General features: G+C 53.8%; 1 protein-coding gene across 4 annotated transcripts in view; it reads right to left on the reverse strand.

Moving 5' to 3' along the window:
- Positions 1-26,695, reverse strand: part of VWF (von Willebrand factor) — a 161,112-nt gene that overhangs the window by 85,519 nt on the left and 48,898 nt on the right. For all 4 annotated transcript variants that reach the window (XM_059935150.1, XM_059935147.1, XM_059935148.1 and 1 more), the window contains 7 exons: positions 13,785-14,001; positions 12,274-12,396; positions 11,452-11,563; positions 10,549-10,595; positions 1,972-2,108; positions 1,414-1,552; positions 335-435 (listed from right to left, as the gene is read on the reverse strand). In XM_059935150.1, the coding sequence (XP_059791133.1) occupies positions 335-435; positions 1,414-1,552; positions 1,972-2,108; positions 10,549-10,595; positions 11,452-11,563; positions 12,274-12,396; positions 13,785-14,001 (876 nt within the window). The remainder of the gene's footprint in view (positions 1-334; positions 436-1,413; positions 1,553-1,971; positions 2,109-10,548; positions 10,596-11,451; positions 11,564-12,273; positions 12,397-13,784; positions 14,002-26,695) is intronic.

Genomic DNA, 26,695 nt, shown 5'->3' on the forward strand with positions numbered 1-26,695 from the left:
CCCGCCCCGCGGAACACCCCCTGATTCCAGGCCTTGTTGCAGCCAGGAGCCTGGGCAGCAAATCATCTGCTTCCCCAGCCCCGCATGAGCCCACCCAGTCTGGAGGCCCCTTGGGGTACCAGAGCCCAGCACCTGGGAACTCCCGGGGTGAACAACGGGCATCCAGACAGCAAACGCCAGCCTCTCATACACAGAGAGGCCTGTTCCTCACTCTGGGGGCGCAGGGCCGGGGGAGAAAGGAATTCCCCTCCCACCCTTGAGCTCTCCCCCAAGAGCACAACGGGGACTTTGTAAGGTCCGGCTGCAGGGTGGCCGTGCTCAGGAGGGCACCTACCTTCACCAGCAGTCTCCCACGGCCGTCCCAGTCTATCTGCAGGTCCTCCCCGTAGCTGAGGTGCACGGAGGCCATCACGGTGTGCTGGATGCGGAGGTCACCTGGAACCCAGCAAGGACGGGATTTAGGCTAAGATGGGGAGAGGGCAGGAGAGCGGCAGGCAGACGGATCGTAGGGAAAGATGGGGTATCTCACAAAAGACTGTAGCAATGAAAGCAGTGAGTTAGGGGGCAGCTGGGGATGTCCATGAGGCTTAAGGTGGCGGGGGGGTCTCAGAGGCAAGGTGATCAGGGTGGGTGTAGTGCAAATCGGGCTCCCCCAGGAAGGCACCTCCATATCTATCCCTGCCGTAGCCTGCCATTCCCTGTACTGACACAAGGGGGCAGCAGAGGCTCCTGCATCCTTAGCTGAGGCAGGTGCCCTGAGCCTGGTTCTGTTTCCCATTGAACCCCTAACCCCTGAGCATTTCCTGGGCCCCTCTGCTGTTGCACATGCTTCCAGGCTAATTTACTCAGTCCTCACGGCTGAGTGGTGCTGTGTGCACAGCTGAAACAGCAGTTTTCTCTGGGGAAGAGGTAGGAGGCATACCTCTTTCCCAGAGAGACACACATAGCATTAACACACATAGGCACCCTCAAGTTCACTATGTGCAAAGCCGGGATAATGGGCCATGGGCTGGCCAGTGGTCTTGAAGAAGAAGAAGAAGAGGGGAGGGGTCTGGGAGCCCCTTTGAGGGTGAAGGTTGGAAACAGGCTGTGCAAAATGGCGCGTAACAACCTGGCAAAGTCACTGAACAGGTAGGTTTTCCCACAGGTCACGGGGTCATCTGGCTTTGCCCCATGACATCTTGGGGTCTGACCCATCACCAGCCACCCCGCCCCCAGCCAGCTTCCTCTGCTCCTCCTCCTCCTCCAGGAAGCCTTCCTTTCTTGCAGGAGGCAGGCCGGGACACCGAGCCTGCCCTCCAAAGTTAGCTCTCCTGCACATTTGCGCAGAAGAGGTGGCAGCGAGCACTGCTGAGGGGCGGGGGCGCTGAGGGTGAGCTGGGCGGGGGGCCTGTGGGGGAGGAGGGCACCCACCTTGCAGGAGGGGGATCTGGACGTCCTGACCATCCATGGCAACGCCTCCCCCGTGCTTCAGCTTCACGACGTTGCTGTGCTGGCTGGGCAGGCGGACGGTGACCGAGCGGGTGCAGACCGCGTCGGGGTCGTCGGCACACTGCCGGGAGGGGCACGCCGAGGGACGTCACCAAACCCCCGCCAGCCCCGCAGCCCAGCCCCCGACCCATCCACTCGGGGAAGGACCTCCACCCACGCAGCCCTTCTCACACGGAACCACTCCCTGGTCCCAGAACCATCTCTGGGAAGGGCCCTGGGGTTATGCCACAGAGAGGCCCAAAGCCCAGGCCTCCCCCCGCCCAGCGCCATCCTGCTCTGGCCCTTTATCAGGATTCTAGGCCTTGCTTGTCCTTGTTCCTTGGGCCTGTTGTTCCAGAGGGGCTCTGGGTCCTCAGGGGAGCCCCGTGCGCCCTGTCTGTCCTCCCCTTTGCTCGGTTGCCCAGAGGAAGGACGTGCGCACGGGGCCATCTTGCCCCCCTCACCCCCGCGGTTGCCCTGCGGCTGCCTGGCGAGGCTCACCTGGATAGTCTCTATGATGATGGAGAAGGAGTGGTCCTGGCAGTCCCGGGCCAGCAGGTACTGGCAGACCCCACTGAAGGTGAAGTGCCTGTTGTCAAAGCTCTTGAAGTGGGACTGTCCTGTGATGAGACATTCCCCTGGGGGGACACAGGGAAGGGGAGAGTGTGTGTCCCAAAGGGTCCCCTGGGGGGACACAGGGGAGGGGAGAGTGTGTGTCCCAGCGCATCCCCTGGGGGGACACAGGGGAGGGGAAAGTGTGTCCCAGCGGGTCCCCTGGGGGGACACAGGGGAGGGGAGAGTGTGTGTCCCAGCGCATCCCCTGGGAGGACACAGGGGAGGGGAGAGTGTGTGTCCCAGCGGGTCCCCTGGGGGACACAGGGGAGGGGAGAGTGTGTGTGTGTGTCCCAGCGGGTCCCCTGGGCGGACACGGGGGAGGGGAGAGTGTGTGTCCCAGCGGGTCCCCTGGGCGGACACGGGGGAGGGGAGAGTGTGTGTCCCAGCGGGTCCCCTGGGGGGACACGGGGGAGGGGAGAGTGTGTGTCCCAGCAGGTCCCCTGGGGGGACACGGGGGAGGGGAGAGTGTGTGTGTGTGTCCCAGCGGGTCCCCTGGGCGGACACGGGGGAGGGGAGAGTGTGTGTCCCAGCGGGTCCCCTGGGCGGACACGGGGGAGGGGAGAGTGTGTGTCCCAGCGGGTCCCCTGGGGGGACATGGGGGAGGGGAGAGTGTGTGTCCCAGCAGGTCCCCTGGGGGGACACGGGGGAGGGGAGAGTGTGTGTGTGTCCCAGCGGGTCCCCTGGGGGACACAGGGGAGGGGAGAGTGGGTGCCCCAGCAGGGCGCCTCCCGGGGATGCCCCTCACCACAGTCTGTAAAGCATCTCCACGGGAGGACTCTATTCAGGCCCCACTCCTCTGGCCCTGAGAGGTCACGGCCAGGTGGGTCAGTTCCACGCCTCAGGGGAGTGACAGCCACACCCAAGGAGTGGCAGAGCCAGACCAGAACCCGTGGCTCCGGCTCTGCGCTCTGGGTTCACCGTGGCCCCCAGCCCTTCCCCACGGCCGCTCCAGGTTCTGGCTCTGCTGGGGCCAAGGGCCTCGGGCCTGCAGAGGCCTTTCTCTGCGCTGCCATTGTGGGCACTCCCCCCTCCACGAGAGTCCCTGAAGGCAAGAGGGCAGAAAGGCCGCCCAGAGCAGTGATGGAGAAGGGGAGCCCAGCAGCGCAGGGGCCAGGACCCAATCCTCACCCCTCGCCAGCCGAGGGGGCAGCCCTCAGGCCTCCTCCTGGGCAAATCCACGCTGTGACTTCAGCTGGGGCCAGTGGGGGCCCAGGACCCCATCTGCCCACGCTCCCACCACGGCCCGAGCCAGCTCCCCGGCCAGGCTGACGCTTCTGGGGGTGGGTACGAGGACGCCCCGGCATCACCCTGCCGCTCGAGCCCTCGATGCGCGCCCACCCAACAGCGACTCCGTCCTCCCAGGCCCCAGTGCCGGCCCGTGGTGCTGGCCCAGTGCACCTCGGACCGCAGGTCGTCCGTGCTGGGGGAGGGGGCTTTGCTAATGCCGCCAGTGACTCCCCACTGGCCCGACCCCAGCTCAGCCCACAGCGGACCCACTGAAGCCGAGGCCGGCATCTGGAACCCTCCCCAGCCCCCCTTTACCTGTTTCCTCTCCCCCTCGCCTTCTACTCTATAGAGAAAGAAAAGCAGACACACACCGCAGCCGTTCCATAAAGTTGGGGCCCTCCTTCCCCTCCCAGTCGCCCCGGCCTCCAAACAGCAGAGAATCAACCTCCACAGCACCACTCTGCTCTGCACCCCAAGTTCCCCCTAGGAGGGTCCTACAGCCGGTCCCACCTGGACCCATCTCCAGGGGCTGACGCTGAGCCCAGTCACACAGTCGGGGGTCCCCAAAGGCCTGAGAGGGGTTCCAGCGGTCCACCTGTCAAAGACAAGCCCCATCGGCCCCCTGCCTGCCACCTCATGCCCAGATTTGCACTGAAAGACACAGCAGGCATGGGGGCGGGGGCGGCCAGGGGGAGGGGCAGGACCAGCTTTGGGTCCAGGTGTGGCCCTGCCCTTGGTATGTGCTGGAAGGCAGGGGGAGGGCGAGTAGCCCCAGCTTACAGTGAGTGTCCCTCTGCCTGGTCCCCAGAGCAGCTAACCCCTTCTAAGATGGCGTGGGCCAGGAGGGCACACTCAGCCCCGAGAAATTAGGAGAAAATAGGGAGGCCCCAGATCATCTTCACCAGCATCATCTTCTGTGATGAGAAGAAATATACATGTCTTTGTCCCTGATTCCTGACACAGAGCTTCTAGAGCCCTAGGAATGTCCTGGCTGAGAGGAGCATCTTTTGTTCTAATGAAGCCACTCTTAGCGGGTCCCTCGAGAGCTTCAGGATGGGGACTGGTTACAGAAAGACCTAAGAATGAGTAGAGGGTTGGGACTTTCAGTCGCATCCCCCAAACTCCAGGGAAGGGAGAGGGGCTGGAGATTGAGTTAATAATCAACCAGGCTTTTAGGGACTTCCCTGGCGGTCCAGTGGTTGGGACTTCGCCTTCTAATGTGAGGGTGTGGGTTCGACCCTCGGTCGGGAAGCTAAGATCCCACATGCCTGGTGGCCATAAAAACAAAACATAAAACAGAAGCAACATTGTAACAAATTCAATAAAGACTTTAAAAATGGTCCTCATCAAAAAATATCTTAAAAAAAATAATCATCAGTCGTGCTTATATAGTAAAAGCTCCATAAAAACTCTTATTAAACAACAGAGTTGGGAGGGCTTCCAGGTCGGTGAACATATTTACATGTAGGACACCCCAACTCCACAGGGACAGAAGCTCCTGTGCTCAGCACCCTTCCAGAGCTCACCCTGTGTACATCTTCATCTGGCTGGTCATTTGTCTCCTCTATAATATTTTTTGTAATAAACCAGTAATAGTCAGTAAAGTGTTTGCCTGAGTTCGGTGAGCCATTCTAGCAATTATCATAGCTGGCAACAGAAGCAGGAGCACTTGGACGGAGCCCTTCACCTGCGGGGTCTGTGCTAATTCTGGGTAGTCAGGGTCAGAACTGAACTGAATTGTAGGACACCCGGGTGGTGTCCAGAAAGTCGGAGGATTGGTTGTTGTCAGGGGGAAACACACACACATGTGGTGTCAGAAGTGTGAGTAGAAGCAGATCGTGCCTCCCCATTGCATTGCCCCACAAGAAGGGCACGAGTGAGGGGTCACTGTTTGTGGAAGTCCGAGCAGAACAGGCAATGAGTTAGGGGCCAGGGTCATCCCGACTGATTGTAGCCGCGCTGGAATTCCAAATCCACGGGTGTCACAAGAAAGTCTTTTTAAAATGGCTATTTTTCAGAAGTCACCATCATTCAACAAACAGAATGACACGGCCCTTTGTGTCACATGTCTTGACCCCATTGCAGTGCGATGGGTGGGAATTCCTCCCCCAACCTCTCTTTGTTTTCTCAACAGCACTCTTATCTGAGTAAGAAATTAAACTTGCATTATCTCTGACAATGCTCAGGAAAAGAGGGGTCAACGAGAAAATATGCAAACATTTGAAAGCAAAACTTCTGGGTCAGAATCTAATCCTCTGATCTGATTTCCTGCTCTGACCTCCCCCGACTGGCGTTCGGAGTTTCTCGGGAATCAGAAATCTAAATACTGTATTATATTTAGCTTATCTCCTTGGTACAATTGAGGGATGGGGCTGACCACACGGGAAACCCAGGAACACAGCTGAGTGAGGGGCTAGGGAGCCGTGGGCCCGGGGGCTGGAACAGGAGCCAGAAGAATGGGCCACACGGTGACACTCGCCCAAGCTCTGCCCAGAGGTCCCCAAGATGCCCAAGTTCTGCCAAGAGGATGCCCAAGACATTCCCAGCCAGCTGGTCAACAAAAGGCAGCCTGACAAGCCGCTGGCCACCACCGGACACAGCAGGTGGGCAATAAAAGTTCGGTGAATGCATGCAAAGCAGGTGATTCTTAAAATAGCAAATAGCATAAAACCAAGAACAGCCAGAAGTTAAAGCAAGTCCACTACATGAATAAGAATCCTCCCTCATGGAAAAAGAGAAGAGAAAAAAAGTCTCTCATTTGATGGAGACATGTTACCTCTTCTAAATAAGCCCTTTTGTTCGCAGGAAAGGAGCCTCCATGGGGCTGTTCTGCTCAGCTCATTGGCTTCTACCCTTTCCCATGCGGCTACAGAAAGGCCAGCCCACAGGCCTTCTGCAAAGCAACTCAGGCTTCCTCCCAGCATAAATGTTCACCAAAGCCTGCCTCTAAATCACATTAACATAATCTCAACCAAATATGCAAGATGCATTTCTAAGTGCTCTATGGGCACTACCTCATTTACTGCTCTGGTGAGGCTGGCAATATTATACCCAGTTTACAGAAGAGAAAACTGAGGCACAGAGAAAATCTCGCCCAAGGCCCCAGAGTGGCCCAAGAGGAATTTGAACGTGGGCGTTCTGTCAGACTCCAGAGTTCATAGTACTTGACACCGGCCAGTACTGCCGCATGGGTTGGCTGCAGTTTCCAATAAGCTTCATTTCATGGGGATACTGGGCACGCGTGGCAAGTGCCGAGGAGCACGGGTACATCCAGGTCTGGACGTGGAGAAAGCAGAGGAAAAGGCGATGCATGGCCTGGCCTGAAGGAGGTCTGGTGAGACTCCAGGAACCCCAACGTGGGCCGAGGCAGCCACAGGAGACTTGCCATGAACTCGGGGGGTCAGATCCCCCAGGTGAGCCCAGGTACCTAGAAAAGCATGCTCTTACTGGAGGGGCACCATCCTGGTTTACTCATCACTTTCCCTCTTAACCAGGGAGGAAGTTTATCTTCCTTCCCAGAGGTTTCAGAACAGCCAGCTTGAATCCCAAGGCTGAATGACAGGGATGTCTTAGAAGGCATCAGAAATTATCCCGAATCAAATGAGCAATGCGTTGCACCAAGGTCCTCCCTCCCGCTGCAGACCAGGCAGGCGCATGGGCCTCCATGCCACCAAGCCCAGGGAAGGCTCAGGCTCTGTCTTGCCTCCTGCCTCACCTGTCCCAGCCACACCCTGCTTTGCACCGCCCCTCCCCACCCCCGGCTCCTTCGTGTCTCCATCCTTCTCTGACCCTGCTTAATGAAACAGCTGTGGCTGTGACGATGAAAACACCTAATGTTTACCGAGTACCTGCTGTGTGTCAAGGAACCACAGCTCTCGTGGGATGAAGCTGCTGTTATCATCCTATTTGACAGATGAGGAAACTGAGGCTGCAAGTGGTTAAGCAGTTTGCCAAAAGTCACCCAGCTAGTAAGCGGTGGAAATGGAACTCCTACCAGGCTGAGTCCACAGCCCACGCTCCCAGCCCCAGGACCATGCTACCTTTCCACATTCATAGGACTTGGGCCACAAATAAACTTCCCAGCTCCAGAAGAGTATCTTCCACACTCTTCCGTCAGGAGTTTGAAATTCTGTCACCAGAGCTTTACTTGTTTGAGGAATAGTCCCTATTCACAGGCATGCTCCTTCCTCATTGATCCCAACCAAACATTTGTGACTCAGTGGAAACTAAATTAGCAGAGCCCCAGGCACCTGGGGCTGCCCTAATCCTAACCAGAACAGAGGTGCACCAAGAACAGGGAAGGCCTAAGGAGCATGTAACAGAAGCTCCAGCCCCTCTCCATGCAGACTGATGCTCTCCTCAGTGATTTTTTTCTCCCTCCCACTCCCAAACACGAGGTTCTCTGTGCTAGGTAGACTTTAAGGTCCCCGCCTCCATGGTCCCCACCTCCTGTATTCACATCTTGTGTGATGCCCTCACCTTGAATGCAGGCTGGACATGTGGTCTTGTTTCTAGCAAATATAATACAGCAGAAGTGAAAGATGTCACTTTGGAGAGCAGGTGTTTAAAAGACTGTGGCTTCTGTCTTGGCTGCTCTGCCTCATTCTCTCTGAGGTCACTCACCCTAGAGGAAGCCAGCTGTCATGTCATGAGGCAGCCCCAAGGGGAGATCCACAAGGTGAGGGACCAAGGCCTGGCCACCATCACATGAGTGAGCTTCAGAGTGATTCCCTTCACTACAGAGGAACCTTCAGATGAGACCACAGCCCCAGTCAACAACTTGACTGCAATTTCATGAGAAATCTTGAACCAGAGGTACCCAGCTAAGCCACACGCAGATTCCAGACGTACAGAAACTCTGAGATAATAAATGTTTGTTGTTTGCTAAGTTTGGGGGCCATTTGTTATACAGTAATAGACAACTAGTACACTCTCTTCTTACTGCAGGGAATCAAAACCCAGATCTCTATTTCTAAGAATCACAATGTCAGCTCCTCCAGGGACTGCAGAGAAGCCCCAGCCTGCTCTTTGCTTTACTAGCAGAGCCAGACATATTCCCTTCCAGAACCTTCCCATCAGAAGCTCTGCCAGCAATCTTCACCCTGGGAGATAAGACAGCCCCCCTGCCAGCTGACTCTCGGCAGGTGTAGAAATATGCTGTGTGCTACAGGTAGAAATGGACAGGGAGGCAAGGACCAACTAAGCTCCAGATCTAGAAAAAGAGGGTCAGGGCTTTGAACGTGCAGAGCAAGAGCTTATTGGTTGTGTTGGCACAATATCAAACCACTCAGTAGACCTCAGAGTTGGAACTAGCTCTCTTGCCATCAAGGCATCAAGAAAATTTCGTGCATCCTCAGCAAAGTTACCATCCAAATTTTGAATTGAAGACCAGGGGACTACATTGTCTACTCCAGACCAAGCATTCCATCATGTACACAGTGGGTTTTTAAATAATTGTTGGATGGATAGATGGATGGATGGATGGATGGATGGATGGATGGATGGGTAGATGGATGGATGATTGGATGGTTGGATGGATTGTTAGGTGGTTGGGTGGATGATTAAATTGTAGATGGATGGATGGATGGATGGTTAGATGGTTGGACAGGTGATTGGATAGATGGATGGATGAATGGTTGGATGGATGGATGGAAGGAAGACCCTCCCTATAGAAAATTGTTATTAAGAATTCCTAATCTAGTAGTCAATCTGACAAAACACAATAAGCTAAATTCCTAATTCCACCCACTGTACCTCATAGATCTTATACAATAAATGCTTATTATTTAGATATTAAAAGTTTTTTCACAGGTCCATTACATCAACCTCAAAGGAATCTTTAGGTCTTTCACAGGGTATGATTATGTTAAATTGGAGCACTGATACCACTTGCAAGAGCATCTTTTGTTCTTTGTGCTTCCTTCAAGAATTGCACTGAAGATAAACGGCTGGTTGGCCATCCCTGGGCCAGACTAACTGACTTAGTCCTGAGGCCCACTTTCCATCTAGTTTCCATCTAGTTCCAGAATTTTCCCAGTATAGTGGGCACTGGATAACTCCTAAGTGACTCTAAAGCCACAGACCCCAAATATGATCCCAGCTATGTAAGCTCAACCCCCCGCCAGCCCACCAAAGCCAATGTGGTCTCTTGGGGCCAATGGGAGGGGAGCCTATCATTTGGCTATTTGCCTTCAGTCTTATATTGCATTCTACAAACATGGGGACCCCCAAAGTAGTATCCAGCGTTTGAATGAGGCTGAGATGGTCTTTAACTAAGCATGGGGCCTCTCCAGAACTCATGAACTATGGCAAAGATCCTCCTGCAAAGGGATGGATCAAGCACTAGGAAGGAGAGTAAAGGGAAAGGCAAAATAGAAGTCAGGTGGTTGTGAGTTTGAATCTTGTCTCTGTCTCATAGCAGCTGTGTGACTTTGGGTGAGTTATTTAACCTCTCTGGATCTGTTTCCTCTTTTGTAAAATGAGAATAAATTGCACCTTCTTCATAGGTTGTGGTGATGATGTAATACATGTAAAGTACTGAACACCATGCCTAACACATAGCAAACATCACATGACTGACCAAAAGGGGAGAAGCATCAGGAGAAGAGCCAGGGTAATTGGGAAGGTGAGGCAGAGGGAGCTTTCAACGGGCAAAATTTGCAGTAGATAGAATAGAGTTGGGGCTAAACAGAGGAGAAAGTAAAGGGCAGAAATTATAAGGAAACTTTTCCTAAATAGATTTTCCAGGGAGGGGACAGGGTAGGAGGGATCATTGAGTGACCTGGTTTTCCTAGCTCTTGGATCCTGCCAAGATCTTTGGATCAGGCATTCCAGAAAATTCCAGAAATTTCTCACTTTTAGCTTAAAGAATTACCAGGCCCTTCTTCCTCTTAATTTTCCAAGGAATTTGCTTCATCTTTGTTTAGTCACCTGTGACCTTGCAGTTTTCACAGCACATTCAGTCGTAATCCTTTGAGCAAACAGGTGAAGGGAAAAGGACAATGAAAGAGTTCCCAGGTGCAGTCTCCCCTTTCAGCTGCTGGGGGACCTCTCTCTGCTGACCCGGGAGGAGAGGGTTAGCACAGCTGGTTCTGCACTGGAGCTGTGGTCGGGGGTTGCATCCAACCTGTGCAGAGACCACCTTTCCCTGCCTGGCCAGGGGGTCCTCCCAGCCTAGGAAGGGAGGCTGTACCTCTCCACTGGGAGGAGGGCAGAGGGGAGGGGAAGCTCGCCTACCTGGACACTCCTCGTTGCTGCAGACCCACTGGCTGTTTCGGCAAATGCTGTTGCGGAGAGAAGCACGGGTTACGGGTTACGGGTGGCTCTGCAAACGCAGGCCTCCCTGAATGGATTTAGAGAGTGCACTGCCCATCCCACAGCCCCAGGGGAGAGGTCTGAGAGAAGAAAGGCGCTCACGCCTGAGGGGGCTTCATGAGGCTGAAGGTATACAGGAAGGGGCTTTGGCCACAGAGGAATCATGGAGACAATGCCAAGGGGAAGAAACCCCAACAGACAGATAGAAGAAGAGGGAAACCTAGGGGGTCTACCCAGGCGCTAAGCAGTCAAATTCCAAACACACACACACACACGCGCACGTGCACGCGCGCACACGCACACATGCATACACGCACACAGCTGGTAGAAGACCGGAGGAAGGGCGGAGGAAGGACAGGTAACACCCTGGCCCATGCTGGGCAGCCCCTGAGACTCCTGGAAGACCGCCCAGTAGGGAAAGTTAGCCAGCGAAGAGGTCTGGAGGCGTTCTCCTCTCCCCGTTTGCAGGGGACAGACAAACCCAGCCCAGGGAACACCAGAGGGACTTCTGGAGGAAATGGCTCAAGCAAAGCAGGGGCAACAGGGAGAGAGAGTCACTTATTAAAGCATGGCTGGGGGGAAAGCTAGAGATGTTGTCTGCATGCGAAGGGGCCTCACCACCACCCCCCCAGCCCCCCTCCTCCAGGCCGATCTGTATATAATCCTTGCTCTCCATCATCAACCTCCACACCCTTCCCCAAACCACCCCCAGCCCAGGCCAGGTCCTGTTCTACCTGCCCGTGCCCTTACTGCCCCTGCTGGCCCAGCTGCCCCTCCCACAGACCCAGGAAGCTCCCCCAGACCACACTGCTCGGCCCCGATTACCAGGTGTTGCAGTCTCTCGAGAGCGAGGTGCCCGGAGGGTACCGCTTCCCAGAATGCACGCAGGAACACTCGGCACTTTCCACACAGCGGCCTTCGTCAAGGAGCTGTCCCTCTGGGTCAAGGGCAACAAGGCAAAAAGATTCAACCTTGTCGTCATCACTACTCATCTCACAACCACAGAAGCCCCGGGGGTGATCGTCAGCTCAGGGCTTCTTCCAGGAAGCTCAGAGAACTTGTGCTATGTTTATCTCTCACAGCAATGCACTGGGAGAGAGGGGGAAGATTATTAATCTCCATCCTATTCGCTGAAGAAATGGAGGCAAGGGTTTTGTTCAAGTTCCTCCAGTAGAGAAGTCGTGAGTCAAAACACACAAGACTCACTCTCAGTACTTAACCAGAACTTTTCACCAAAGTTCACAAGGTCTCTCCTGAGAAAGACTTCCTGATGCAAAGTTCTTTTTCAGCTGAGCTCACATGACAAACCTAGGAAACAGTTTAGACAATTCCCTGACACTTAACTGAGAAAACACTGCAGCTCAGATAGGGCCACGCGCTCCCCGAACAAAGTCACTCTTGGAGCCCAGACCATCCTTCTATTCCCCAGACACACGTGCTTTCGTGGATACAGTACAACAGGAAAACATAAATTAGAAATAAATACCAGCTCGATCCTCATCACTCCATACAAAGACTTTTAAAAAATAAATAACAGGCCTCTGATGTCGGCCATGGGGAACAAGCACAAGTGGCCTTCGTCTGGCTTCCCCAAGCCAAGGGCACTGGCGAGGCCTCAGGTTTGTAAATAAGGTGGGAAGTCATTACCAGGGCAGCTGCAGCCATCCACGCACTGCTGCTGACACACGTCACTGAGGTGCAGGCTCTGGCAGTTTCTGGGGCAGGGGGACACGCACGCCTTGTACTCCATGCCCGTGGGACAGTCCGGTCCTGAAACGGAAAACTCAGGAGTCTGCCCGGAGCTGTGCCCGTCCAGGGCAGCATCTCACAAGCCACGTGGTGCTCAGAGCCCCCTGTGCCCCCTGTGTCTGCCCCCCCTCTGTCTTCAGGGACCCAGGGGCCATCTCCACCTCAGCGGCACCCCAGGGGCCGACGTCCCCGGCTGAAAATGCAAGGCCCCCAAGGCCAAGCAAGTGGTAAATGGTGTCCTCCATCCCATCCCTCCTCTGAGGGTTCCTCTTCCTCAAGAAATAGGGCCCAATCAGATGCCCCACCCGGCACTGGGCACACAGCCGCACGGCCACGCCCCGCACAAGGGATGCTCGTTTCTGTCTACGTCCACTGAGGCAGGACAGCCCTGGGAGCCGCATCACCTAAGCCTCCGTCCTCCCGCTGGACCCAGCCCCTCACGGACGAGGACAGGTCTCCTTTCTCTCTTCTCTTCACCTGCTGCCGACTGACGCTCAGGCTGAAGGACCAGAAGGCCCAGAGCATCCCAGCATCCCAAACCACTTCTCCCCCAGGATACCTCAGGCATCTCCCCATCCTTCCTTCAAAGACCTAAAAATACCGCCACTCCCCCTTCCAGAGGAGAAGGCTGCTGCTAATAACCGCCCTTCCCACACCCCACAGCAAAGGTGAAAAGCTCTCATTTATAAGCTGAAAAACACAAACTGAAAGGCATGTGCGCAGTGTAAGTATTTGGGCTGCTCCCCTCCAGTCTGTGCCCCCTGTGATCTGTGGGAAGGCTCGGCGGGGAGAGGAGGCTGCCTGCGAGGTGACTGGAGAAGCTCGCGGGGAGAGGAGGCTGCCTTCGAGGTGACTGGAGAAGCTCGTACTTAATCAGGATAATTTGGGGGTGGCGACAATGACAATGACTAGGGACGCATGACATTAGAGGGAGAGGGGGAGTGAAGGTGAGCACCAGCCGGAGGAGAGAAGGGATTAAATGAAAGGGAGGAACTCGATAAAAGCCTGCCAGGATCCCAAGATCACCGGGGGACACTTCGGCCACCGCCCTGCTCCCGGTCAGCTCAGACTTTAACTGCTGAGATTCCCCTCGGAGCCAGGAACGGTTTTTGAGTCCAGGGGATGGATTTGCTCACGGGCAAGCGAGGAAGACGAGGCGTGAGAACAGAGGCAGGAGAAGTGACATGGGGGTTTTTAGGGGGGGGGTCTTTCAAGCCTCCTCGAAGCCGTTAGGGAGGGGACTCGCTCTGTGACCAGGGGACAGAGCAGGAGCCGGGCGGGAGCCGGTCCCCGGGATGTGGGTCTTGGCAGGCGCTGGCTGGTGGGGGTGTGACAGCCGGAGAGCTTGTGGAGTGGCACCGAGACGGACACCGCTCACCCCCGCCGGTGGGGGTCCCATGCTGACTCACGGCAGGAGGTGTGGTCCGTCCAGCCATACAGCAGGATCCCCTGCTGGGCGCAGGCCCGGGCGTACTCCAGGAGCACAGGGCAGGGGCACAGCGGCCCCTGGGCACACGTGCACAGCGTCCTCTCACACAGGGCCACGAAAGGCTCGGGGTCCACCAGCGGGTGGCAGCGGGCGAACACCGAGGCGCTCTTCAGAAGCTGGCACCGCTCCCACAGGCCCTGCAGGAGGGAGAGGCCACCTCAGCGAGGGCACCACGCACGCACCTGACCTTGGTGCTTGGAGACCCACCCTGCCGGGAAGCCCAAGCGTGCTGGCTCACACCTAGTAGGTGCTTGTCAACATCTGTCACACCAAACAGTCCGGTCAGTGGAGCACTGTCGGACCCCTGCTCGGTGGGGCAGCCCGAGACCAGGGCGACCTCCTAGACTGAACCCTGGAAATGCAGAGGCCACGGCCCTGACCTCCACTGGCAGGCAGTGTCCTCTGAAGGGAAAGAGCTGAGGGACACTCACGAAAGGAGCTGAACCTGAAGTTCTCACGGAGGCCACGTGGCTCAGAGTCTAGGAAGGCCAGTCAGCACCTGCTCCGCACACCCCGGTCACCTCCCCTCCCCGACCTTGGTTCCTCCACCGGAGATGAGGAGGTGCCACAAGGAGTTTTACAAAGTAGAGCTTCCCGGGCCTCATCCACAGAGATTTAAACTCGGTGTGTCAGGGATGGAGTTGAGCAAACCTTCCCCAGGGGGTTCCTGGGACCAGACTGGACCAGTTCCCATCAGCAAAAACATGCCAGGGCTCTATGATGTGTGCCAGGGTGCTGCCAGGCAAGGACCCTTCCTGGGTTTTATCACTTTGTTGCCAGCCTCGACCCCATTACACAGGCAGGTTTGGAATGGTTCTCGCTGACGACTCCTGGGCACGTTAGCACAAACCCCTCCCTACACACCGCATTTGTGAGCGTCTCTGCATTCTGGGTTTTGGTCATTCATTTATTTATTTATTTTTGGCTGCGTTGGGTCTTCGTAACTGTGCACAGGCTTTCTCTAGTTGCAGCGAGTGGGGGCTACTCTTCGTTGCGGTGCGCGGGTTTCTCATTGCGGTGGCTTCTCTTGTTGCGGAGCATGGGCTCTAGGCGCGTGGGCTTCAGTAGTTGTGGCACACGGGCTCAGTAGTTGTGGCACGTGGGCTCAGTAGTTGTGGCACGTGGGCTCAGTAGTTGTGGCTCGTGGGCTCAGTAGTTGTGGCTCGAGGGCTCTAGAGCGCAGGCTCAGGAGTTGTGGCACACGAGCTTAGTTGCTCCACGGCATGTGGGATCTTCCCGGACCAGGGCTCGAACCCATGTCCCCTGCATTGGCAGGCGGATTCTCAACCACTGCACCACCAGGGAAGCCCTGTGCTTTTAGTAATTTAAATGCACATCTTTTTCATGATGTAGTATCTCTGAAATTGGGTGCATCTTACAATCGATATCACACTTTGTCTTAGATTTAACACAACACAGTACTGTTGCTATTAGTGATCCCCACTGGGCGCATAATTCCTTTCATGCACAGACATGCTCTCCAAATGAATGGAAACCAGCTGTTTGTGAAAGGACTTCAGCTAAAATGAAAGGAGTACAAGAGCATCTGAAGGAAGGGCTGAGCCCTGGAGGGTAAATCCGAGCAAATCGGCGTTCGTAAAGGGGACAGTAAAAAAAGGAAAGAAGTGACCAGTTTTGAGAAGAGGGAAATCCAATCTGCTCAAACTGTACAAGGCATGGTCAGAGCAAAGCTGTGTAAATCAAGAGCCAGGAGCCAGGCCCGTGGCCTCTGGAGGAATAGAAATCTGACCCAGTGCTGCTCAACACCCAGGAGACCCACCTGGGGAAGCACCAGGGCCATGCTGTGGTCCTAGGGAAACCTGTGTCCTACCCCTGCCCAGCCTACACAGTCTGCCATCAGAACCAGGCCCCTGATCATTGCAGGCCCTGGGGTGGACCCGGGGAGCTCCAGGGCCAGCTGGCCCAAGCAGTTGGGCATAGCTGTTTCCCTCTGCACCTCAGAAAAGCAGCAGCCGCGTGGACTGCTGAATTGCAAAGCTGCCGCAGCAGGCAGGTTTGTGGGCAGGACCATTAGCAGCTCTGCATGTTGGGAGCCGAGGCTGAGGGCAGCTCTCCCTCCCTCCACGACCCCACCCTGCTGAGCTACCTCCCTGCATGGCCGAGAAAGAGCAGAGGCTAAAGCCCAGCTCTGCCACTGCCTAGCGGCAGGGATGGAGGCAAGCCTCGTCCCTCATTGGAGAAGGGCGTCCTGGAGTAAGACGGGAATACCAGCTACAGACACTGCCTCACAGGTGGACACACGGAGCCTGGCGCCCAGCAAGCAGCCGATGAACAAAGACGGCTGCCGTGGGTCCCGTGTCACAGAGGCCTTGGGTGATGACAAGCATCCTTCCATTTGCCACCTGAGCGCTTCACACGGGGGAAACTGAGGCTTCTGAATACAATGCCAGGGAGGGTCCTGCCCTGGACCTGTTGGGACTTCACAGCCCCGGGCCCAGCTTCTGCCTCTTCCACGTGCTGGCTGTGTGACCCTGGCTGTTTACTCAGCCCCGCCTCCTCTGTGGATGGGACAATAATAACAGTGCCTACCTGAAAAGACTGAAATGAAGACCGAATGGAATAATGCGTGTAAAAGGTTAGCCTAAGAAATGGTGACCCTGTATCATCATTGCCATCGTCATCGATATCCTGGCCACCAGACAGAGTCCTTCCACTGTCCTTCCTACCATTAGGTTTAGCTTCAGAATGGTGAGCGGGTCACCAGCAGGACAGAAGGACATCTTTGTCCCTTTCCCCATCTCCATCTGCCTGGGTTGTACGGGGATGAATGGTTGCCACGGCAACACTATCAATTCACTAGTATTTGGGGGCTCCCTGGTGAACAGAGGGCTGCTCTTGTTGATCTTTTATCTGGGAGGGTCACACTCCTCCAGAATGAAGTGGGGGCTGAGGGAGGAACCCACTCTTCTTTCTAATGGGCAGGTCTAAGAATCTCCATCCTCACTGGCAAATGAGACTCAGGGAAGGAGGTTGAGGCCTGTGTCTGGTTCCTTCCATTCTGTCACACTGCCTGGCCCATCAGAAATGCCACTCAGAAAGTGAGGTCACTGGACTCTTACAGGGCAGTGGAGGGCACCCCCAGGAGGGCCAGGGCCTTAGCTCTTGCCCACCTCTTGCCCCCCATACAATTTGGAACCAGAAAAAGAGCTCCCAAAGGCAACGCCATGGGGTTTTTCTAGTGATTGCTGCCACCGCCTGGGCTGTAGGACAGTGGCTTAGAGCCGTCCCTGCATCACAGGACCAGCTCTCGCAGGCGCAGGCACCAGGCACCTCGGTGGACACAGAACCAGGAGTCCAGGCACCCCCTCCCCCTTTGAGAGCCGGGGGGTGCAGAGTCCAGCGTGGCCCGTCTCTAGCTGACCCACCTTTGTCTTTTCCCTGCTCAAAGGAAAAGTGGGAACAGTACTCCAGCACATTTCCCGGGGTCCCTGGAGGTATTAAATGGTTTACAGAAAGCCTTAGCAAGAAGGCTGTTTTCTAGGAAAAGTCTGTCTTTCCATCCTTCCTCTGGTCAGCCCCGGCCTGAGCTTGGTCACTAGGGTGACCACAGTGTGAAGGTCAGGGAGGACTTCCAGATGTCTACCAGCCCCTGCAGCCCATCCGGCCTCACCCCGCAGTGGCAGAGGGTGACACACCTAGCCTGCCCTCTCTGCCTCCCAGAGATCTCTTCCCTGATCCACCACAGGCAGCCCTGCCAGGCCAGGTCCCGAGACGGGACATCTCCGTGGACCCAAGTCCAAGATGGAGCTATGATGTCCTTTCAGAGCCAGTGAAGAGACACGGACCAGTAGGAGGTGAACAAACCTCTGCTCAGCAAGCACTGGCCGTGTGGTCAATAGAAAAGGTAAGTCTGACTAAGTCCCACCCCATCTTGGAGGGCAAAGTTCCGGCACGTGAGGGAGGCAGGGAGGCCTGGCCTTTCATGGTCTGAGCCCAGCCTCCCGCCCTGGCTCACCCCTCCCCCTCCCCATGTCCCACATTACTGATGGTTTCCTGAACGCACCCCAATGTCTCGTTGAATTTCTTGCACACCTACTATGTCCAGGCATTGTGCCAGGCAAGGCCCACAATAGAAAGCAAGCTGACTTGGTCCCGGAGTCAGATGCTCCCACAGGCCTCTGGGTGCATCTACTCTTGCCTGATTTCTGGGGCCATCTTACCCATTTCCCTGCAGGCTTTTCAAAGACAGGAGCTGTATCCCCAAGACGCACATACCAGGCAATAAGAAAGTGCTGGATCAACAGTCATGAACACAACAATGAGAAAGTCATACCCTCCTGTTCTCAGGGAGCTTTTGATCTACCTGCACCAGGTGTTTCCATAGGGAAGGTTTACATAACAGCCAGAAGACGTGGTCTCAATTTAAGGCTGTCTTCCCAGTGGTGTGGCCGATCGCAGCAGGAAGGAACCTGCAGCCGGGGTACCAGGGAAGGATGCACAGTCTGAACCAGGCTCTGGACGCCACACAGGATTTGGTTTCAGGGCAGAAGGGAGGCCACACCAGGCAAGGCTGATAGCCAGGTTCAGGCAGGAGGAGAAACAGAGTAATTACGGTTGAGCCAAACCCGGTGTTGCCAACAGACCCCCCCAGGAAAGAAAGGCACGGCTGCCCCTGGGACACTGTTCTAAGAGGTCAGTGGCCTCAGCTTCTCTTAGCAGCTAGTTCTGGCCCCTGTCATATCCCCAACCTTACGGACTCTCCTTGAATCAGTTTCTATTTTCTCCTAAGCTCGTGCCTCCAGACCCTCTGTTTGTTATTCCCCGAGTCAAGCACTCGAAGGTGCCTTTCTCTGATTCATCCCAGGCCACTCCATCCACTGCAGGGTTTGGTGAGCAGGCCTGGGTTCCCATGCCTGGATCCCAAGCCATCCATGATGTAGGCGTGTCTCCTGCGCCCCGTCGTCTGTGGGAATAGGGCACAGTCATGCACGGCAGCGTTGGGTGGGCCAGAGGGACACAGGCTGCTGGGTAGCTGGGCGGCTTTCTCTGGCTTCTCACCTCCCACCCAGGGCCACTGACCTATAGAACCCCCGGCCGGATGGTCCTCCACAGAGTCTCCACCCATCTCCCGGCTTTAAGGACAGGCAGACCAAACCACTCCTCCCCACCATGGTGGTCTGCACTCTCCATAACCCAACAAGTAAAACTGTTTCAGAGACCACCGCGTCATCCACTCCCACTCACGGGCCCTTCAGAGGCCTGAAGACCCCTTCAAAAAACACAAGCCTCAGAGAAAGGCTGCATACAGCCTTCCAGATTTGGAAACTGAGGCAAGGAGAGAGTAAAGAATTCAGTAGGTCCTCAGTTCGCTAAGTGTGGTCCAGGGACCGCCTACAGACTCCCAAGATTCCTTCAGGAATCCACAAGGTCAAAACTATTTTCATAATCACACTAAGATGTTATCTGACCTTTATGCTCTCATTCTTTCTCAAACGCACAGTGGAATTTTCCAGAGGCTACATGATGTGTGGTATCACAACAGGCCGACTGCAGACACGGATGAGAGAATCCAGCTGATTTCTCTCAAGCCAGACAGTAATGAGATTTGCAAAACTGCGAAACAATGCCATTCTTCTCCCCAAACTTTTTGTTTGGTTTGGAATTTATAGCTATTTTTATTCAAATGATGGTATTCATGTTAAATATAATGCTTCTTATTTTTAAATGAATTAATATGTTTTAAATTTTCCGTTTTAATATCTAACGTGGCAAATATCAACAGATATAAGCCAGATAAACAGACTCATTGAGGTCCTCAATCATTTTTAAGAGTGTAAAGGGCTCTCAGCCGATTTAGTTTGCCAGTGGATGTACTGGTGAAAGAGTCACCGAGGGGACTCAAACCCTGATTCCATCCAGGTCAGGCTCCTGCAGGAGACAGATGGGCCCCAGGCTGAGCCTCTGGAGTTTGTACCCTGTGGGCAGATCTCCGAGACAGCAGGAGGGAGGAGAAGCTAAGCCCTGCGCAGATAAGAGACCACTTATTTCTCATTCTCGAGGTCAAGGAGACCTTCCAGACTACGCATGTGCAGAAAGGCTCCTGGGGGGGGGGGGGTCAAAAAGGGAGGAGGTGCCACCCTGTAGTAAGTGATGTCAACCTACCCATAAGCCTCTTCGCTAGAATCCATCCTGGCTAAGAGATGCGTGCGCACACGGGGGAGGACCCTGAGATAAACCAAATACGTACTCAGAAAACCAGGCAAAGCAAGATGATTGGCCAAAGGGAAACCCTGAAGAAATGTCCCATAAAAGTGATTCGGGGCTTCTCTGGTGGCGCAGTAGTTAAAAATCCGCCTGCCAATGCAGGGGACACAGGTTCGATCCCTGGTCCGGGAAGATCCGACATGCCGCGGAGCAACTAAGCCCGTGGGCCACAACTACTAGAGCCCACGCAACTAGAGCCCATGCTCCGCAACAAGAGAAGCCACCGCAATGAGAAGCCCGCGCACCACAACGAAGAGTAGCCCCCGCTCGCTGCAACTAGAGAAAGACCGCAAGCAGCAATGAAGACCCAATGCAGCCAAAAATAAATAAATAAATAATTTAAAAAAAAAAAAGTGATTCAAACTGCCACAAAGGCGGGGCTTCCCTAGTGGCGCAGTGGTTGAGAATCCGCCTGCCAATGCAAGGGACACGGGTTTGAGCCCTGGTCTGGGAAGATCCGACATACTGCGGAGCAACTAGGCCCGTGAGCCACAACTACTGAGCCTACGCACCTGGAGCCTGTGCTCCGCAACAAGAGAGGCCGTGACAGTGAGAGGCCCGCGCACCGCAATGAAGAGTGGCCCCCACTTGCCACAACTAGAGAAAACCCTCGCACAGAAACGAAGACCCAACACAGCCATAAATAACTAACTAACTAAATAAATAAATAAATAAATAAATTTAAAACTGCCACAAAGGCAAGATTCTCTCTCTGAGCCCGCCCGTGTGTCTATCCACACGTACCCTTTTTCCTCCTAATAAACAGTTTACTTGTTTCACTACTTTCCATCTCTATGTGGAAGTTCATTTCTACACAGCTGACAGGCCAGGGTCTTGTCACTGGCCACTGGTCCCTGGTGGTCTAGTGTCTCGGTTTCGGCGCTCTCACTGCCACGGCCTGACTTCAGTCTCAGGCCAGGAACTGAAACCCTGCCTCAAGCCACTGCAGGCCAAGGCCACCTGAGATCACTGCCACCCAACCACAATTTACCTGGTTTTCCATGTTCCCGATGCCCCCACCCTCCCCACCTTGTTTCCTACCAATCAGATTAGAAGACAGTGTAGTCCAGTGGATAGAGTGCAGGTTTTTAGAAGCACCAACCCCATCACTTACAAAACGTGTGACTTCAGGAAAATTATCTCCCCTCTCTGCACCTTTATTTCCTCACCCTTAAAAGAGTGAGATTATGCACCAGGCTCCAATCAAAATTCATAGAACACTCCATGAACAGGAGCAGAAGACAGGTTCTTTTCAGGTGCTGACAAAACTTATAACAAGGTACACTATATCCTGGGCCATAAAATAAACTCAAGTATCTACAAGAACTGAAATCATACAAAGTGTGTTCTCTACCCACAGTGGAAATAAATTAGTGATCGGTAACAGAAAGACGGCAAGGAAATCTCAAAACACTAAACAACAGATCTGATTCATTCATGTATCAAAGAGATAGTCTTTAGGGAAGTGTGAAATACTTTGAAATGAATAACAGTGAAAATATATCAATTGTCAGAGACAAGGCTAAAGCAGCCTCGAGAGGGCTGTTACAGCACAAAGTGCGCACATTAAAAAGAATAGCCTGCCATGTATACAGAGCCTTTTTATTGTTGAAAAGTGAGCTTCCAGGCCCTGCTCCCGATGAGCAACCTATGTCCCCGTCACGGAGGAGAAGATTCTGGCAGCAAAGTGCAAAAACCCGTGCTCATTAGGCTTCCAGACCCCTGCTGGCTGCAGCAGCGAGACCTCTCCATCCTTGACAAGCAGAGCGATGAGGTGTAAGAACCAGGTCTGGAAATTGAGAGCAGCTCCAAACAGTCGTCTGAGCAGCGTTACAGACATCTTCGGCAGAGAGGAGACGGCCATCCATGAGAGGTTCAGCGAGGAAAAGATCCAGAAGCCAGATGACCACTCAGGCAGCACAGCCCGGACCCAGCCACCTACCCAGGCCATTATCACCCCAGGAGCTGACTGAGCTCTTCACAAGGCCACGGGCCTATTGCTGGAAGATGGTACCAAAGAGAAGACTGGCTCCAGCAAGCCTCTTGAGATCCCCAGCAGTCACCACCTGCATATTCAGCAATCAACATCCCCAGCTCTGCCCCACCCGTGACCTCGGTGCCCCGGTCACCCATGATGCCACCTCCTCGTGAATATTTTGGATACTACCCCTTTATCAAATGGGTATCTTGCAAATATTTTTGCCTAGGCTCTGCTGTATCTTTTCTTTCTCTTAATAGAGTCTTTCAAACATTCAACATCATTATTTTCCCATGGATTATGCCATGCTTTTGATTTTGTTATCTGAACTCTCATTACAAAACCCCCAAATTAAAAAAAAAAAAGAGTGAGATTATGGAAGAGATTGAAAGTTGCCCAAGATCTATTCCTCCTTTCTCTCTTAGTCAGAAAACCCTCGGTTGTCAATCTTCCCCTGGGCACATAGCCCCTGGGAATAAAGATCCCATTTCTCAGCCTCCCTTACATCTGGGAGTGGCCATAAGACTAAGCTTTGCGCCCCCCCCCCCCAACCCGGGACATAAGCAGGAGGGTCGTGTGCAACTCCCTGGAAGCAGCCTCCAAAGGAGGGGGTGCTTCTTTCTATGCTTCTCTTCCTACTGCTGGAATGTCGTCATGATGCCTGATGCATAAGCTGCCATTTTGGGCCATGAGGCTGAGGACAACAGAGAAATAAGACAGAAGGACCCTTCATCCCAACCCCACGGCATCCGTACTGGACATCCCACCCTGAACTCCTTGACAATGAGAGAGAAATACACTTCTATACTGTGTAAGCTGTTTCTACTTTAGGTGCCCTGGCACAGGAGAATCTAGTCCTAACTAACACAGATAGCAATGCCTGCCTTAGACTTTGCTGCAAAATAAAACTAAATGACATTACAGAGGGAGGGCAGTCGAGTGCCTGTAACTATTATCATTGGCCTATTGTCAGTACTAGCTGACCAGCTCGAAAATGGCTTCTCCTCAGCTCCCTGCTAAACCATTCTGGCAGGGAGAACAAAGAGGATCAGCTAATTCACTTCCAGCATCTCCCTGGCTCTGATGCCCAGCATCAGCTACTTCTCTCTTCCTGCACCTCTCGTCTGTGGTGCCAGGGGCTGGCGAGAGAGTGCCAGCCCAGCTCCGTCAGGCCATGACCTCACCCTGCTTGGGGGGCTGTGCAGACCCAATTGGAGCCCAACTTAATCACATTTTCAGTTCATTAGAGGAGACCAGGCCTCCTCCCTGGAGATGCCAAGCCCATCCGAGGGAGAGGGAGAGAAAAGCAGCACCTCTCCCCAGGGGCAGACGGGAGGGGAATGGGGGCTCGAGGGGAGGAAAGGGCAGCAAGAGATCTGGAGCTTAGCTATTGTGTCGGCTCCCAAACAGCTGAGGAAGGAGAAGGGAGGGGGGCATTCCTAGGTCTGAAGGGAACAAAGAAAGGGGAGGCTCATATATAAAGGGCAAGATTGTTCAGCCAGGCCCTGGGGTGGGTGTCCCACGGCTGCCCCTGGAGGAGGTCCAGAGGCGCCTGGGCCTGAACTGGTCCAAAGCAGTGGGTTCAGGAATTCACCCCTGTGGCAGGGCACAGTTTCTCATTGGTCAGCCTGCAAGGATGGATGGGGGAGGGTGGCTGATTCTAATTATAACTCCTGCCTGGCCTGGGATTCCCACCCACACTCCAAGATCTGGCTCGAAAAGACCCCATGATTTCCACTAACTGGAGGGTTTTGTGGAGCTGAACATTCCTCTCTCTGAGATACCTGGTGTTCAGCCCTCTTGAGAAGTAGGGTAACTGGATATGTCACTGAAGTCCCCAGTGCCAAGGGAGATGGCCACAGAGTCCTCCAAAGGACGCTTCTCCCCCTCCACCCTGTTCTCCTGGGCAGCATCTGAGCAGGGATCGGGGCAGGACCAGCTGGCTGGGAGGACAAGGGCCGAGTTCCAGCCCCCGGTTCCCACTTTGGGGTTTGTCCAAGCTCTGGGGGTGGAACAGCCCCGCCCATCCTGCTCCCGGTCAGGAAGGATAACCAGCTGTGTGATAAGAGCTGCTGCACCACTTCACCCTTTACTAACCCAAAATGGCATTTGTGTTGTTCTCTGTCATGTGTTGTTTGTGTCAGTATCTCCTATGTGTCTTGTCTCTGAGTGAGATTGCAAATCTGACTTGCACAGAGTTAAGACACAAAACATCTCAATAAATATGTGCTGATGGGCACCTTCAGATTCCTGGCCTCGCCGGGGAGAAGAAGAAGGGAAAGAAAGCCACTTAGGAAATGTTTCATGGAAGGATTTTGAGGCTGCTGGGTTAGGGATGCATTTGCATCTGCTTAATCTGAGGGAAATGTTGAAACCCTGTGGCAGCCCCTGATCTCTGCCGTGAGGCTAGACCCCCAAAGGCAGAGTGGCCAAGGTCACTGTCCCACCACAAGCCCAGGGGCTCACTGCCCCTTCTGCCGCCCTGCACTCAGGTGGGTGAGGGAATTTGCTGGAAAGGAAAAGGGTGCTTATTCCATCAGTGTCGGGCAGAGCTCTACTTGTCTTCAGAGGGGACACTGAGCTGCAGAGCAGTGACGCAGCTACGTGAGGACACAGCAAAGCAAGTCAAACCAGGGCCCACGCCCCGGACGCTTGGATTTCGGCAAAGTACCCAAAATAAATCCTCATTCCTTAGCCTACGGATGACTTGAGAGAGCAGTTCTCACTCTGAAAAAGGGGGATGTGTGTGTGTGTGCATGTGTGTGTGTGCCTATGTGTGTGCATATGTGTGTGTATATGTGTGTGTGCGTGCACGTGTGTGTATATATGTGTGTATATGTGTATGTGTATGCGTGTGTATATGTATGCCGATGTATGTGTATGTGTGTATGTGTATGTGCACGTGTGTATATGTGTATGTGTATGCATGTGTATGTGTATGCCTGTGTATATGTATGTGTATGTGTATATGTACATGTGTGTATATGTGTGTATATGTGTATGTGTATGCGTGTGTATGTGTATGCCTGTGTATGTGTATGTGTATATGTGTATGGGTGTATGTGTACGTGTGTGTGTGTACTTGTGTTCAAACCCCAACTCGGATGTAAGCATCACTAGGACACAGTGGGTGGACACCATCTGCAGAACCAGCTCAGGTTACCTGACAACTAACTCCTCTGGGGGTCCTGGGTTACAAGGATCTCTTCTTGAGATTTACTGACCTTCCCTGGACCAGACTCTCACACAATTGGTCTCTCTATGAATCACAACTATTCTACCAAGCAAACGAACGTACCAAAATTCTTCCCAGTCTCCAAGAAAAGTCTATTCCAGGCCAATTAAGTGAAAGCAGGAGGCCAGGAGAGGAAGCAGGAATGCCAGGAGTGGGTGTGGTTAGTAAGCCCCCAGCTCTGCCAGGGCACTTAGCCCCTCTCCCACCAAATCACCTCCCTCCAGGCCTGTGAGCCTCCTTCCAGGGCGACTGTGGGCAGAAACAGGAGAAAGAGCTGGGTACGAATTTTGCAAATAAAAGGCGTGGGCAATATTTCACGAGGATGTGAAGAGTGAATTGCATTGTCCCCAACAGAATGGGTATTTCGTGTGCCTCTCTGTGCCGTGGAGGGGACATGTTACCGTCGTTCAAAGTAAACATGAGTATTTACAAATATTAGCTCCAGCGGGGACAGGTGACTTCCTGGCGGGAAGAGGAATTACAGGTGAACAGCAGGCTTTCAGAGGAGGAGGAGAGGGGGAGAAAATGTGCAGATATGAACAGCAACAGAACAAAAGGAATAAGGATTGTGTTCCCCATAAATGTCAAATTCAGAGCCAGTGGAAAACAGCCAACCTGGGACTGTTAGGTGACTGATGGGAGCACCATTGGAAGCCAAGTCCTGAAGAGGACCTAGAAAAACCAGACTGCAAGGTCTGGCTTCTCCAGTATTCAAGGGCACCGAGGGAGGTCTTCATCTTCAACTGGGGGTAAAAGAAAGGGGTGACTTCTCCTCAGGGAGCCAAGAAGGGCTGCATAGGGTTGAGCTCTGCACAACAGCTGGAAAGAGCCCAGCAAGGATGTCTCAGAGACTTGAGTGTTAAAGTCCAGGTTACAGTACCACCTGCCTACCTGAATATACATGGGCAGGGGACTGGACTAGATAGCTTCTTGAATCTCATCTCACTCTGAGTTATTATGAGCCTGAGATTCCTAACATTGATGAAAAGAAAGACTAGTCGTCTTGAGAACCAATTCTGAGTAGGGATATGGAGAGGACTTAGTGGGCCAGGGGCAGGAAAGTATAAGCAGCTTTTTGCAGGAAGAGGTCTCTGCAGGAGGCCCCTTTTGTACTGTCACGTTAGCAAAGCTACATTTTAACTAACCTCCAACCCAAACACACCTTTCAAATCTTTTGATCACACAATTCTTTGCTTAATCTGTTTGTTCTTTCCTTAGATCAAAGAAATAGACATGAAGAATAAGTGATTAACAGGGGACCAGATCTTTTCCCCAGCTTCCCCTTCAGTAATCTCACAAACTGTGTGAACAACATAACATCTCAAAGAAAGATCACAAAGAGTCGACAAGCCTGCAAGCAGTGGATGGTGATGAATCTGACCCTCTATCCCAA

Source organism: Balaenoptera ricei, chromosome 10 (genome assembly GCF_028023285.1).
Source record: "Balaenoptera ricei isolate mBalRic1 chromosome 10, mBalRic1.hap2, whole genome shotgun sequence".
NCBI lineage: Eukaryota > Metazoa > Chordata > Mammalia > Artiodactyla > Balaenopteridae > Balaenoptera > Balaenoptera ricei.